Consider the following 15,568-nt stretch of genomic DNA (forward strand, 5'->3'; position numbering starts at 1 on the left):
AGAAGTTATTGCTAATCCATGAATGAATCTATCCAAAGTGTCATGGCTTTTTCTGCTGTGCATCACTTAAAAGTGGCAGTCACCATTTAGGCAGGAGTACTCTGCAGACTGAAAAGAGTGGATAATGGGATCCACAAAGTAATTTGACTCTTGATGGAGAACACAGGTATCCTTGGTTGGCATTCACTTGGGGCCCTACGAGACAGTGTGAGGAAGAATCCCATGGTCTATAGGTCCTGAGCAGCACAGGAGTAGCAGGCACAGATAACAAGAAGGGCATACTTGGAGAAAATCTGTCCTCTTGTGTGAAAGCAATGCCATGGTAACACGCAGTGAAAGCTTAGATTAAATGCATCTACTTCATGGCAGGTACCTCACTAAGCCAATGGCAGATGTGATCCTTGCTGCAAATCACTTCTGTAGGTAGATAAAACTTCTGCCTTCTGTTGGAAATGTCCTAGTGTGAACTGTTCATGACAGAACAGTGTCCTTCAATCCCTGTTTTCTTGGAAATGGGATGACTTTTGGGGAGGGTTTTTTCTTTCTCATTTTACTATGATATTTGTTTCTGTAGAAGCCATCCACATACTGGATGGCTGGAGCTCATCCTGGACATCCCTCTGATGCATCATCTTGAAAAGCATCATGGCATGGGGGATTAAAAGCATTTATAATACAGTTCCTGCAAACATGTGTGTGGGGCTAAAAGTGGCAACTTTTTCTTTTTTGGTTCTCATGTGATTCTAGAAATGAAGTAGTTTTAATTGCTTCACAGTCCTAAGGCAAAGTCTCCCATTAGCCATAGCTACTATAGCTTAAAGATGGTAATAGCAAGCACTTGAATAGCAGTTTTTGTCTTCAAAGTACTTCGCAGACATTCTTTACTTCTGAATTAAGGATCAGTTTCTGTCCCTTTTAACACTTTTCTAGTGAGATAAATGTTCAATCTGCTTTGAGAAAGGGACAAAGCTCCTGACTTAAAATTCTACACTGAAATAGGGCTGTGTTCTGCTGGTTTGTTTTCATGGTGTAAAGTGCCCCCAGAGGACATATGGCTGGTATCACCTCTGCTGATGGAAATCTTCAGACTCTAAAATCAGGTGCCTGTAAAACTTCTGTCTTCAAACAGCTGTTGTAGGAGGTGGGCTTCTACCCAGTGCTTGTTCAGCCCTGTTCTCTGCACACAGTGTGAGGGGCTGGAGTCTTGAGCTGGCATACACATGAGCTCCTGGCTCTGGAGAAGGCTAGGGATGCATGTGCACCAGCAGCTTAGCCCCTGTGTGGTGAGGAGCCATTGTAAGACATCTCTTGTCCAGCCTTGAAGAGCGAGCTCCATTTCAGGGAGCTGCTGTGCCCTGGGTCGGGGGAACATTCACTGCAGAAGATGAAGCCATGCAGCATTCTTATCATTTCCTATCAGTGCCCAGTAACCAGTTACTCACAGGAAAATCGGTCCAGTTGACAGAGGCTGGGGCCCCCAAGCTGGAAACGTCTCTGAGTGACCAAGTCTGAAGGAAGAGAAGGCTCTGTTGTGTCATTGGTATCCATGACAAAACACCCATTGACTTGGATGAGAGTATGAGTGTGCCCAACAGTGCTGACTTCTGATGTCATCTCTCTGGTTTATTTTTTTTTGCAAAGACCCTTTTGTGCTCTGTATTCTGAATATTCAGGTCATTCCTATGTATTGAACCCCCATTTGTAATTAGATTGTGGGGTTTGTTGACCCTATTATGTACAGGTTGCCTAGCAAGTCACACTGATCCTTCAGTATAGGATTTAATGAAAACCACAAGAGGAGGAGGAGGGTTGCTATTGTTCTGCCCTCAGTGCTGCCAAACAGTCCCTTGTTTTTTCTGTGGCTGTGTGTTCAAACTCTGTGTGAACCAATGGGGCGCAGTCAGGAGGCTGGCAAGAGGGCAGCGACAGGGTTAGCTGGATCCTAGCTAGAAATACTTGTGCAAGTCAGGAAGCAGGCATGGAGGGAAGGAAATTAAGTGGAGACATCTGTGTGGCTTAGCTTTTAGCAGCTCTGCCTGGGGTAGAGGTGCGAGAGTCATGCCTAGGATGACATAACGTATTTTGTCTTTCCTGGGTTGGAAACAGCGGAAGCTGCGAAAGCGAAGCATGGTGTGTGTCACGCATGGTCCAGGCATGCCAAGTACATAATGGAGCAGTGTCAGTGCTTTCTGTTCTGCCTTTCACACCCCAAAGTGACTCTTCAAGGCAGAGAACTGAGGAGAATATGATATGGTTCAGAAACTGATCTTGGACTTTTTTCGCAGGCGACTGAGCCAGAGGCCGACTGCTGAAGAACTGGAGCAGAGGAACATACTGAAACGTAAGTCCTGATTCTACTGACATTTAACCTGAAGCCAGATAATTTGAGTTAGATTTCATACACATTTGGTGGTTTTTATAAACATCAACTATTCTCTGTAAGCATCACTGATAATAATTAAAACTAATAAAGGGCATCGTAAGTGCAAATAAGAGTGAAAGTCTGTAACAACATCTAGATCTGGAGAAAAAGTTCCTTAAAATTAGAGTCAGTAAAATTTACAAGAATAAACAACCTATGGAGAAAAAATCCCAGGTCTTGAATGGCACTCCAGACAGGGGGTCAATCATCCTGAAAAGCTTCCTTTGAGATTATTATCCCATTGTAAGTTAGTAAAGACATTAGGGCATAGCTCAGTTAGCTTTCCTAAAAATCTCCACAGCAATCTATGCTAGCTGGAGCCTTTATTCAATTTAAAAAAGAATCCAGTGTGACTCAGGATTATTCCCCTGAAACTCCCCCTTTAAATCAGCCAAAAATTTGCTGGTAGATCCTCAGCCCATGTTATTTTAAAGGAACAAAATACCACTCAGAAATCCTGAACCAGGTTAGTAGATATATTGCCACTGACTTTAAGGGAAGCTGGACTGAGTCCAACTTTCATAACCTCATGAATGAACAGGAAGAAAATTACAGTTTCTTTACTTCCATGGAAGTGTTTTGAATATTTAAAACAAAAACAAAACAAAAAAAAAGCTGTTTATCTAATTGTTGTTGTTACTTTGGAAACAAACAAACAAAAAAAAGTTCTTTCCATTTTAAGTTAGTAAATGCATATTTCCAGGAAAATTTTTAAAAATTACTACAGAAAAAAGTATTCCAAAATAGTACCTTATACATAATGTCTCCTTAGGTAGGTCCATAATTCACATTCTCTTGTTTGAATAGTTGCATTGTATATAACCATAAGAACGTGGTAGCAGAAGATTAATTCTCTGAAAATCAGCAGAATTCATTTTTTAAATACTTCAAAATCAAATTCTTAGCTGATTAATGATAGTGTTAATGCCCAGCAGGGTCTTTTCATCTGTTGGTGTTATTACATGTGGCAGTCAGAGAAAGAGAAACACCACTAGGAATGCAAAGAGGAGAAAAGGCTGGACAAGCTGAGCGGCATGGGCAAGCCTGAGGCTGCTGCACGAGCCATTTGTTTGGGACCAGCCCTCTCTCAATAACTCTGCTCCTACTGTCTACTCCTAACTCCAGTGACTGGCTGCTGGAGGAAGTCAGGGACAGAACCTGGGGAAATATTTGGCACATCCAGCTGTGATTGTCTCAGCAGGGTGTAGCAGAACAGCTGGAGAAGGGAGGACCTGTGACGTGACTGATGTCAGGCTCAGGCACAGAGCGACAGAGGCCAATTTTCTGGCAGCTCATGTTGTCATCCTGGGACCTCTGAACAAACACATGTCAGGCACCACCTGGCACTGGTGTATGACCAGCAAACACTACCCTGGAACTGGGGGAGGTGGGCTCTTGGGCTTTGAACCAGCATCAGCAGAGAGCAGCATCTCCAATGCTGGGTGCCTTGCAGCCATTCCTTATGGTCGTGTTGCCAAGCACAGCAGTCACAGAGTGCCCTAATGGTGTCTTACATTTTACAGGAATTACCCCTAGAGTAACATCAGGGTTTTTTTTAATTGAATAAAGGCTCTTAAATCACATGGATGTTAGAAAATATTACCCTGAATAAGAACTATATTGTATTTTCTAAATGGAATTTTTGTAGCTTGCTTTAGCACAAATCTGCCCCCAAACATGTGTGTCTTGTTAAACAAACAGCTTCCTAATTACAGGGAAGAGTAATGTGGTATTTCCAAGGTATTCCAACTTTTGGTGAACCACAGCAGGAAAGAAAAGAAATTAAATTTGTTAAACATGCTCTACCCCTAAACCAGTAAATATAAATATTTTCTGGTTTGTATATCATTTTGTGTCATTCCTCTAGACTTCTGAGAAGAAGCATTATAATAAATATAATGGAGTGTAGGGAAAGAGAGACTCAGGAAGAGCTAATAAAAAGAGTACAAATTCTCTGCATAAGCAGGTCAAGCAATTTGCCAAAGCCCAGCCCAGAGCACGCACAAACACAAAAGAAAACCTACCAAGCTCTGAGGTAGACTAAACAGGACTTTCTCTGCAGTTGAAGCTGAAATCTCCCTGATGAAAATTTTGTGTCTGGTACCATGATGTTCCTATTACATGAGTAACTGCATTACTGCCCGTGCTGATGGGAAAAAATGAGGCAAAACATGGTTGGACAGCCAGTCTTTATACATTAATTGAATGTTTCCTAGGTCTGTGCTACTGCAATAATTATGAATTATCTTTACAAGGGCAAAGCATTCATTACCAAGTTCTGCTTCTTGCTGATAGCAACAGTGAAATCACAGCAGCCACAGCAAGAAAACAGAGCAGAGACAACTGGTTTTTGTAGGGGCTCCTTCATTGAAGTATATCCTATTCACAGACTCATATTTAGGTCAAGGGCATGGAGTGGGAAGAGTCCAGGCCTGCAGGGTTAGTTTGAAGCCTAAAGAACACTTTGCAGTTATACTTGCTGTCCAAATGTATAGGGAAAGATGCCTCGATCCCCCATCATGCACCACTCCTGTGCCACTTCACAGGTGGATAAAAGTAATCCAGTTGTCAGTCTGGGACATTCGGGTATGCCAAAAATTATGGTTAGGTGGGTTCTGAATGCCTCAAACTGTATTGGGGGGACATTACACATCAGCACAGAAATCAGGTATGAAAATTGCACCTACATCACCCTGACACACAGGTTTAGAGAAACAAAGAATGTCCTGAACACATAAGATAAAATAAAGTGTCAGTTCTGTAGCTTCACAAGATTGTCATGACTTAGCTTCAAAGAAATAGGCTAAAACAAAGTCACTTTCTAGTTTTTAAGGAGAATGTATTGCTGTTTTTCAGCTTTTACCTGTCTTAAGTCTTAAGCCTGCCTGGCTGTCTCTGAAAGTGGGTGGCTGTGCTGAGAGTGAGGAGAAGAGAAAAATATCAGATGCCAAGGGCAAAAATGAATAGTCATTACTAAGTTTTATACATAACTCCTTGGCTGCCTTGCAGTTCTACCCTGACTCTGTGTGGATTCTCTTTAGTTAGTGCTGTGTCTGAAAGCAAGCATTTGTAGGACCAGCTCCTCCAAATTTGAGACACAAAGGGAAGAAAAAAATTGCTACAGGATCAATTGCTAGAAGACTATCCAACCCAGTAGGGACAAAAACCATTGAAAAAGAAAAATTACATTTATCAGTGTAGTTACTCCAGTGACTGCTTAAAAAGACAGTTGTGACTCCCTGTTGTCTTGTATACTTTTTAGTCCCCTCCTGGTTTCCTTCCTTCTGAAAATATAAGCAGTATTTTTAGTAAAATGGCACTTAAAGATCAGAAGTTTAGTGTGAAATATCATAACATTGACAGGTCCACCTCAGTGGAGATTTCCCAGTCTTGATGAAGTCAGTGAGCAGTTGTGATAGCACTGTCACCTCTACTGTCCTGAGCAGAGAGAAACTTGGCTTGCAGCCTAGCCCTCCTCACCTGCTCAGAGGCTTCTGTGGGCTCTAAACCTTAGGTCTCATGTATGTGTGGGGAAAGCCCCAGTTTTCTAGTGAGAGTGCTGGCTTGTGCTCTCACAGATGAATAAGTTATTGCTGGTGGATTTTTACTGCTGCTCTGCAGGAGATGCCTGTTCCATCTGCAGGATCAGCAGAGAGGAACGTGGAATACTCCCTTGAGTTTAGTGCAGTCCAAAGTTTAACGATTTAAATTGAGGCACCTATCCTCAGCTGGCCTCTGAGGTCCATAGTGTCCCCTGCAGAGAGTTATTCCTGCCTGAGCTAGTCCTAGCTGAGCAAAACTGGATCCCAGCAGGGGCACAGAGTGCTTACTGGAAAAGCTGATGAGTTGTGTTTGCGCTCCCCAGTTATGTGCTGGCGTGATTGGAGTAAAGAGCATTTCAGCCATCAGTGAAGCAGTGGAGACAGATCCTAACTGATCGAGAAGCTGAGTACCTGGAAGCCTGGGATTTTAGTGACTTTTTGTAAAGGTCAATGTAAAGACAATGCATGACAGCCTGCTCATAGATTGAAGAAGGGTTAGTATACTCAAATGTGATTGAGCTCTTGAGGGAGAAGAGTTGAGGCGTGCCCTGGTAAGAACTTGTAGCACATGATCTTTTGGCTTAATGTTGAAAGTTAATTCACCTAGGATGAGCTTTTGTGCTCCAGTATGACACTTTGAAGGTTCATGATGGAAGGACACACTCTCCTTAACTCTGCTCATGCCATGGGAAGTTGCACAATTTGCCTGGCACCTCTATTCCAAAGGGTTTTTTTCTATTATCTCCAAAAAGTAGCTGCAAGAAATTATTCTGTGGATAAAAAAAAAATGCACGTGTTTCTTTTCCAGCCATTGACCTTGCAGAATCCAGCCCTATTGTAGCTGAGTCCGCCAGGCCTGTGGGCAGGGAGATAACATTTTTTGAAGAGTTGGCTTGCTGCCCAGCCCTTCTAGAAAGTGACACACATGAAGAGGTGCCAACACAGGGAAAGGAAGGAAGCTGTAGATGTTTTATGAAGTGTGTGAAGAAGCACAGTAGCTACGGATTGAGGACGTTCACCAGCCCCAGAGGGACATACTGTGCATCAGAGAGGTCCTGAAACATTAATACACTTACTGATGGAAAGGCTTATTTTGTTGCAAACGGTGCATACCTGATGAGTCCACAGTCTGAGATCCTTGTAAATCTTTTACAGCCCGGAATGAGCAAGAGGAGCAGGAGGAAAAACGAGAGATTAAGAGAAGATTAACACGTAAGGTGAGAAGAACTTTGATATTACTATATCACTACTGCAACTTTCTCCCTACTCCACAGCTGTTTGCCTTTTTCCTTTTCTTCAGCACCATTTTCAAAAGTAGAGCGTGAAACAAGTCTTACAAAAATATTTAAAAGAAATCAGCAATGTTGTAGGGTGTAAGTCCACAGAAAGCAAAGGAAACCACTTTGGTAATATTTCAAACAGGAAAAAAAGAAGATCTAGTCTTCATAACTGAAGGAGTTTTGAAAAGTGAAGGATAGGGATCAGCATTTACAAGGACCAATGCTTCTTGTAAATGTAATGGCTTCTTTAGCCATTACAGAGAGCAAAGTTAAAGCAATGCTGATTTGAAAATTCCACAAAAAAAAACCTTCATAAAATTGGAAGCTAAACATTTTCTGGAAAGGGAGATTGTCAATTGAGGCATTTAAACTAAATAGAGACAAGCATTTAGGAGAAAGCATATAGTGCAGAAAACAATCTTGCACTGGCAGGGAAGGACAAACAAAACAGCATCACTTGATTCAAAAGTCATTTACTCTTAAAACTGAAGAACAGTCATTTCAGATATACACATTCAGTTTTGCAGCTGACATAAATGTCTATGGATGCCCAAACATACACAGTGAACAAGCCATCCTGCTATTGCAGATTAGCTTTCTTTTTGCACTGACATATTTCCTATCTCCAAGGGTAAAGAAAGCCTTCTAAAAACTCACATACTTGTGAAGCAGCACCATTCACTTTCTCATTTTGGCTTAGTTTTTTTGACCTATGTGATCACAGCTTTCATGGTATAAATAATAACAAGGAAAGGTCTCTAAATATATGTGGAAATGTTATATTCTGAGAACTGAATTGGTTTCTACCATGGTTAAAAATCTCATGCTTTATTCTCAGTTCATGTAAATAGGTAGAATTATTGGTCACCAGTGGGGGGATACTGCTGTTTTCTGCAGGAGATAGAGAGCCATAATGATGTTTGTAAAACACTTATATTCCTCACCACAGTGACAGGGATGAGCTTGCATTCCCTCTCAGCACTGCCTGAAAGAAAAGATCCTAACTGCATTGCAGATGTTTCATGGGATTGAGGTTCTGCTCAAGGGCTGGAAATACCATTTTACCAGGCTTTCAGTTTCCCTGTATATTGAAGGGTAAACATGTGCAGGAATTCAGTGCAGAGCTTGATGCCATTTGAGGAGCAGCTGTAATAGATACAGAGCAAAGCTCCCCACTCCCAGTGTGCCACCCAAGAAGCGAGTGCTTGCTGACTGAGCGGGCGCCATCGCCACTCAATTCCCATCCTTCACTGTCCTGTAGGAAAGGTGCGGAGCACAGGAATAATCTGTCACAGGCAGAGGCCACAGCTCAGCAAAAGCACCCAGGCTGCCTCTGCTTCACATCAGTGTCTGCTCCCTAAAACCTCGGCAGTTTTCTGGGAGATTTCTTGCTTTGTCTTGTTTGCACTTTTATGTAGGAACAACAGGGAAAGCAGCATCAGACCAAGGCCCTGGCCTTTGGCTCTTTAATGTTCATACTCCTGTTCTTGATCACATACCCTTTAGTCATTTTTTTGGCTTCCACTCTAGTAAAGATTTTTCTCCCCTACATTTCTGACAGCAACATGACTTAACATTGTTTGATTTGGATCATCTTTCTAAACTGTTGTAAATTGTTCTAGTGACACATATAATTTTAATGAAAGAACTGCAGGGCTGTTCTAACAATAGATTTTGTTCTCACCTACCAAACATACCATCATAAAAGCTCAGAAATCACTGGAGAAAAGAAGTGAATAAAGTGTGCAAGTGTTTTAGATAACAACTAGAAATGTCAACCACTGAGTGAATCCTGCAAAAATAGTTGTTATTCCCCAGCTGTATCTTTCATGAGCCTGTCCCAGATGTGTCTTTGTGTTTACAGCAGAGTGGCAAGCTCCTTCTGTCCATTTGTGCTGAAGTCTTAGTACCAAAGGATTTTAAACCCCAGATCAAGCAGAAGTTTAATTGAGCACAGCAAGTGTGTGGCCCAGCAGCCCCTTCTGTTTGCAGTGAGTTTTCAAGCACACATGTGCCCACAGAGTAAATCCAATATGAGGAAACTCTGCCATGTTGCCTCTTTTGGAAACATGTGAAGTTGGGATATAAGAAGGGAAGTGGGTTCTGTAGAAGCCACTGATGAGACTTTTGACCTTGCACTGCAGAAACTGCTACTGTCCCCAGTTTTTTGTTATGGCAACATTCCAATTCCAAGGGAAGAACCCACTCCATCCATAAAAAAGCTATTCTTTAAATTCCGTCAGCATTGACATTTTGTTACAGTGTTATAATGATAAGTTGTAACATGACCTGCTCTAATAAGTAAGATTACCTTGCTAGGTCTAGATGCCTTATTAAAGTCAGCAATAAATATCCAGTTGAATTCATCATCTGGACAGGCAATTTCTAAAAAAAAAAAAATATTATAAAGAAATCAGGCGACCTATAGTGAGCTGCCTCTTTTAGCATTTTCCATCCTCTCCAACTCATCTAGTTCCACATTAACTGGGGTGAGGAATAGCTACCATTCAAATAACAAAATTAAGGATGTGCTGTTGGCTAAGTTTCTCAGCAGTTCGTGTCCCTCCTGCCCAAGGAAGGAGAGTGGAAGCATGTTTGCCTGTCACCTGAGATGTCCAGCCCTCCTGTCCTCTCTCCCTGCCCCTCAGGCCCACCGAGCACCTTTGGGCACGGGGACGTGCGTCATTTGAGTGGAAGGACATGCATTAGGAAGGTTTTTTCTCTGAGCACTGGTCTTGACCTCCCGCTCATTCAAAGAATACTAATGTGCAGGAGCCCTCTGGAAGTGTTGCAGTTGTGTCACGTCCACAGGGAGATTCGGGCCCCCATGAATTACTACCAAGAACGTATCTTCTCTGAACCATGACAAACTTGGCCAAGGACCAAGGCAATTAACACAAGCCTGAACGTCCCCTGAGGACTTCAATTATGGAGAGAGAATCGTAGCCTGGATTAACAGAACATGTTACAAATCACTTGCAAAGTGGAATAGAACTTTTCCTATCTTCTCTCCTCTTAAACGGCACCATGCTTCCCAATCCCTAGAGCTGTTTACTGCTTCCTATCCCCCCACTGCCAATAACTTATCTTTCTCAGAGGTCTAGTTCCAAAAGGAAATCTCTCAGAGCTGTAATACTGACTATCAAATTGAAGAGGTGTAGCTGTTTCTTAAAATCCATGCAATAATCTGAAATCTTTGCTCCTGTTAAATTCTTGCCCCTGTCCAATTTAAATGCTCTGTTCACTGGTGCCTCTCTGGGAAATGTCTCCCCTGCTTGAAGATGTTCAAGCTTTTCTTTAACTGACCTTCACTGGCTTGCATCAGCAAAGGCTGTTGAAAATAATGAACTCTTGAGAGAGGTGGGACTCATCAGAGAGAGGTGAGAGAGAGGCAGCAGGGAGGAGAAAGGTCAGAGAAGAGGAAAAGATTAGTGGCTAATTTGGATAAACTGCATTTATACTCAAAGGGAAAGGTCTTCAGGGCATTTTCATCACATCCTGCTCCTAAGTCTTTACTGCAGAAGGTGGGGAGCAAAGGAGGGGGAGGGCTGCTGCTGGGTAGGGTTTGTAATTTTTTAGCTTGTCTTCTTTAAATAACAACTGTAACATTTTAATGAAGAAGCAGAGCAGGCAGTGATGACATGAAAGATAAGCTTCCTTGTGACTGAAGTGGGGCAAACTCAGCATTTTGCATTTGACTAAATCCCAAGATCAGACTGGCAAGAGCCAGTCCACTTTACCTGGTGAGGGTGCTTGGGTTTGCTTCATTTCACGTATTTGCTTCATTTCATGTCCCTTTGCCACGGACAAAGTGGGGTGTGTTAAACCTTCCATTTCAATTGCCTTAGTAAAAGGCTGGGAAATGCCCATTTGTATCTACAGCGCTCCAGAATATTTGACCTCCTGTGACAAGGCATGAGAGGTCCTGTCCTCATTTACTGCTCTTGCATTAATACAAATCCATTTATTTTGAAAGGGAATTTTACCCTGGTTCACACTCATATAATTAATCACTCACCATAGAATTACCCTGCTCCCTCAGCTCCCAGATCTTCACAAATAGGTAAATAGAAATGCAAATGCCCAGGTAGTGTGCACAGAAAAAGTCCAGACACACTCATGCATGTACATCCCTTTGACATTAGCTGAAGCAAATTAAAAAGGGTCATTAAGAACCCCTTCTCCCTCCTTGGAGCACCATACCTTGTGCAGACAATTGCATGGTGCCCTTGGCCATGTCCTTGTCCTGTAATTTTTGAATGTGCCCTATTCTTTCTGCCTGTTAGAAGAGCTTGTTCTCAGGTGTTGCTCAATAAGGACTCTATAGCACTAAGCTGTTTAGACCCAAGAGACCACAGCTCACAGGTCATGAAAATAAACTGCAAGGTGAGATCTCAGATGAGCTGTGCCCTCAGCACGGACACACACTGAACCCACACCTGCAGTGGGGCTGCTTACAGTCTGTCCTGCAAAGCTGGTTTCCCAGCTATTCGAGAGTTAAGGGAGCTCTGGCAGCCCGAACATACTGCAAAACTCTCACACCTAGAAGGTCACAAGAAATCTCTGCAATGCTACGAGAAGAAGGCAGATAAAGTTGTTAACCATTCAAACAATGTAGCCCTTAATTAATGGCTTTTATAAAATTACTTAGTGTGGTTGTCTCTCTCGTTACACTTAGCATGATCAGATTGGCACTTCGGTTTAATATACTGAATATATTTTGTGTGCATATATTTATATATGGAAATATATGTAGATTTATGGCTACACATTAACTATGTGATACCAAGCCATGGATTTCGGGACTCTTTCACAGCCAGAGCGCTGGCACAAAAGTCAGTGCATGTTTTTTCTATCCTCATTCCCGTTCTCCAGAGCATCTCACAGGTAGGACATTAGTGCAGCTCTGCGGACTCTCCACACGAGGTGTTTGAACCCAATTTGAGTGTGCATGCTCCAGGATGCTGGTGTAAGGAGAGCAGCCCCACTGTCACCTCCCATCACAATCATCTTTTCTAAACAGAAAAGAGAAAGACAACCAACCATGTCAAGTACAAGCACACAGGCTTACAGACTGATGCAGAATAGAGTAGTTGAGCTCCACCCGAGTGCTGAAGAAAGGAGGGATTTTTCACCCTTCACTTAGCAACCTGGCTGTTTTAAATCTTAATTCTCTCTGGAAGATGAAATGCAGGGAACTGAGATACTTTATTTGGAAGAAAGGTGGATTCAGGGGCATAAATAATGTTGCAGAATAGAATCTCAAGCATTTTATTAAATATTTAGATCCTTTACCCTTCACAAGGGTAAAGTATTTCAAACACATCTATTTCTAGTGAGTGGGAAGAGCATGATACACTGTAGGAAATTGTTATCAGGATATTACTTTTCCTGATGTATCCTGGTCACAAGTGTTCTACTCTAACAGTGAAACTGCCCAGCTAATCCACAGCCACATTTATGTAGCACCTTCAGAAACGATTGTGTAATTGCTTTTGACATTCACCAGTGTGCTATGCATCCAAGGAGAATTGATCCCTGAAAGCCAACTGCTGTCCCTGCCCATGTAACTGGCTGTGCAACTCGTGCACTATCTAATTTAAGAGGAGTTTTTCACTGTGGCTGCCTATTCTGCTGTGGAATCTGAAAGAAATGCTTGAAACAATGAAGATGCTTTCCTGACATGATAAAATCCACCATTGCCATTTCTTTTGGCTTGTAGTATGCAACACAAAATTTTGATAATCAAATATGCTGTGATGCAAACCACAGCTGTCAATAGATAAAAGTTCAGTGAGCACTAATCATCCTGCCTGCCTTTTCTGGAGGTAAGGACAGGTCTGCAGAATATCAGAATGGTAAAGAAAGTTGGTTTTCACCTTTTGCATGTAATTCAGGGCAGAAGCCACTCCATGCCTTGTTCTGACTCTTCCCAGGCAGTACAGAAGTACAGACAACAGCAGCTGTTGTCTTTTTAGAAGGCTGAAAAGTGTACAGCGTGTGGAGGTTATTTTAGAGTAGTGTTGTGGTCTTTGTCTCTTCCTGGGACATCAGTACACTAGGAGACTTTCAAAATTCACATTTCTGCTAAGGGTGATCAACCTCAGCTGAGAATTGGGGTCTCCAGCCACAGCAGCAAGGTGAGATGATATTCAGGGTCAAGAGTAACAAGAGCACATTTCCCAGGTAGCAATTCCATGAAAGGCAGATAAAAACAAAGCACTGGGAATGTCCGAACCCTCTTATTACTGTAACAGCAGTTGCAGTAAAATAAATCCCCAAGCAGCACTCTGCAGGGAAAAAGCAAAATCCTGATGTCTTTTTCCACTCCTTCCTCAAACCTGCAGCTGAGTCAAAGGCCCACAGTAGAAGAGCTACGCGAGAGGAAGATCCTCATCCGCTTCAGTGACTACGTGGAAGTGGCAGACGCGCAGGACTACGACAGGAGAGCGGACAAACCGTGGACACGACTCACAGCCGCCGACAAAGTAAGTGGAGCACCTCTGGGAGAGCCATGGCCTAAACAGCCAGAGCATGTCATGGCAAACATCCCTTGGGTCACACAGGTCCCATGGCTGTAAGGAATAAATATCTACCTGACATCCCTTTCCAACACACCTGTGGTTTTTTTCCATTAATGAGGTTTGTTTGTTTGAGGCATAAATCTTTGGCAAGAAGGTTTCAATATGCATGGAAACCAGGAGGGAAGGAATCCCAAGCCCCTTGAAGAAAGGTCTTGATGACAGCCCTAATATTTTTTTGTTGGTTTTGGTCTTACCACATTATGCTGCCAGCTGAGAGTTCTGGCAAGACTTAGCAGAGCAGTGAGACAGGAGTGTGTGCCAGAATGGCTGTGCCAAGACAGGACAGGTTTGGGTGTGAAAATGCCAGCAGATCAATTTGGCAAAGGTACCTTCATCCCTCCAAAGCCAGAGTCACTTTTCTCTATTGTGTTACAACAGGGATATTTGCTCAGGATTTCTGCCACAGAGTATTTTAAGTACTGAACCAAAATCACAAAAGACCTGCAGATAAAAAAAAGGCACACTTTGGTATTGATGGCACTGCCTTCTGAGAGCTAGTGGAAATTCCACTTAATAGTGTCTCTGGTGTTGACATTGATGGCAGAGGGATTAAGTTGCTGGAAAATTATATCAGTCACATTCTGAGGGTCTTAATGGGACCTCAGGAAAAATATTTGAAAGATTTTATGGACATTGTAAGAGGCAAGGACTATGAGGCTCAGTGATTCAGTATTGAATCTTATAGTTACTCTATGATGCCCTTTTAATTTTAAAGGCTTTCAGATACCTGAATTCAAGCCTTGACTACTTCTTTGCCATGGAACTCACTCATTCAGCAATGGAGAGCATTATGTCCAATGTTTAGAGCTTTAACCATACCACTCATCTATGGAGTTACTGATTTTATTTGCAAGAGTACTTGTCCCTTTTTTTCTTTTTTTATAATGCATGTGCAAGTTCAGTAGTCAGAGAAAAATTAACCTTGTCTCAGCAAAGCACCATCAGAAGAAGAGATGTTTGTCATTTCAATATTAATGCCTTTTATGACATAAGGAAGCAGATAGATTGAGGTTTGTTGGGTCCTGTGGGCAGTATTCTGATTTCTGTCATTCAGGTGACGTGCTTTTCCTCAACACTATGCCCACTGGCATAGTTGGAAAAAATAGCTAGACAAATTGAAACAAAGCTGCATCATCCTAGATAGGATTATTTTCTTGCAGAGCTGTGATTCAGTAGCTGTCTTCACTGGTCAGCACAGACTAGATTTACTGTAAAAACAGATTTTAGCAATGGGCTTTTCTGTTTGCCAGTAAATCTTGCTCTGTGCGCTGTGTGGAGGGAACTGCCCTTCAGTCAGAGTTTGTCTTTAGCAGGTCTGACTCTTAGGGGAATGACAAGGGAATTTTGCATCTCCAACAGATGAGGGATGGAGGCGGGAATAGATCTCAATCCCTGTGGGAGTCAACCGCCCCTGTGGCCCCTGCAACTTCAGTAGCAGATTGGTCTGCGGAGGGCAGCCCAGGAGCTGCTGCATAGCCATCACTCTGTCCTGATGGATGAGGCAGTGCCTGACAAGCACTTCTAAGGGAATTAAGAAATCAAAGCTGTGGAGAAGGAGCAGAAAGGGTCTTTTATGTACAAAAACACTTGCAAAATCTATCACTTAGGGTTTGTCAAAGCAAAGGTAGTTGCTGACTGGAGCAGTAGCAATTGTAAAAGTCCTGTTTTGGGCTTGTGCAACTTGGGCTTGATTTATTTGGCTGAGAAAAATTGCTGACAGACACGAGTGCCAGTTACGGG

At 42.5% G+C, this 15,568-nt stretch overlaps 1 protein-coding gene across 17 annotated transcripts in view; it reads left to right on the forward strand.

The window, feature by feature from the left end:
* Window positions 1–15,568, forward strand: part of PHACTR1 (phosphatase and actin regulator 1) — a 298,139-nt gene that overhangs the window by 274,592 nt on the left and 7,979 nt on the right. For all 17 annotated transcript variants that reach the window (XM_030267041.4, XM_030267044.4, XM_030267037.4 and 14 more), the window contains 3 exons: window positions 2,286–2,341; window positions 7,120–7,181; window positions 13,592–13,732. In XM_030267041.4, the coding sequence (XP_030122901.1) occupies window positions 2,286–2,341; window positions 7,120–7,181; window positions 13,592–13,732 (259 nt within the window). The remainder of the gene's footprint in view (window positions 1–2,285; window positions 2,342–7,119; window positions 7,182–13,591; window positions 13,733–15,568) is intronic.

Source organism: Taeniopygia guttata, chromosome 2, assembly GCF_048771995.1.
Source record: "Taeniopygia guttata chromosome 2, bTaeGut7.mat, whole genome shotgun sequence".
Lineage (NCBI taxonomy): Eukaryota > Metazoa > Chordata > Aves > Passeriformes > Estrildidae > Taeniopygia > Taeniopygia guttata.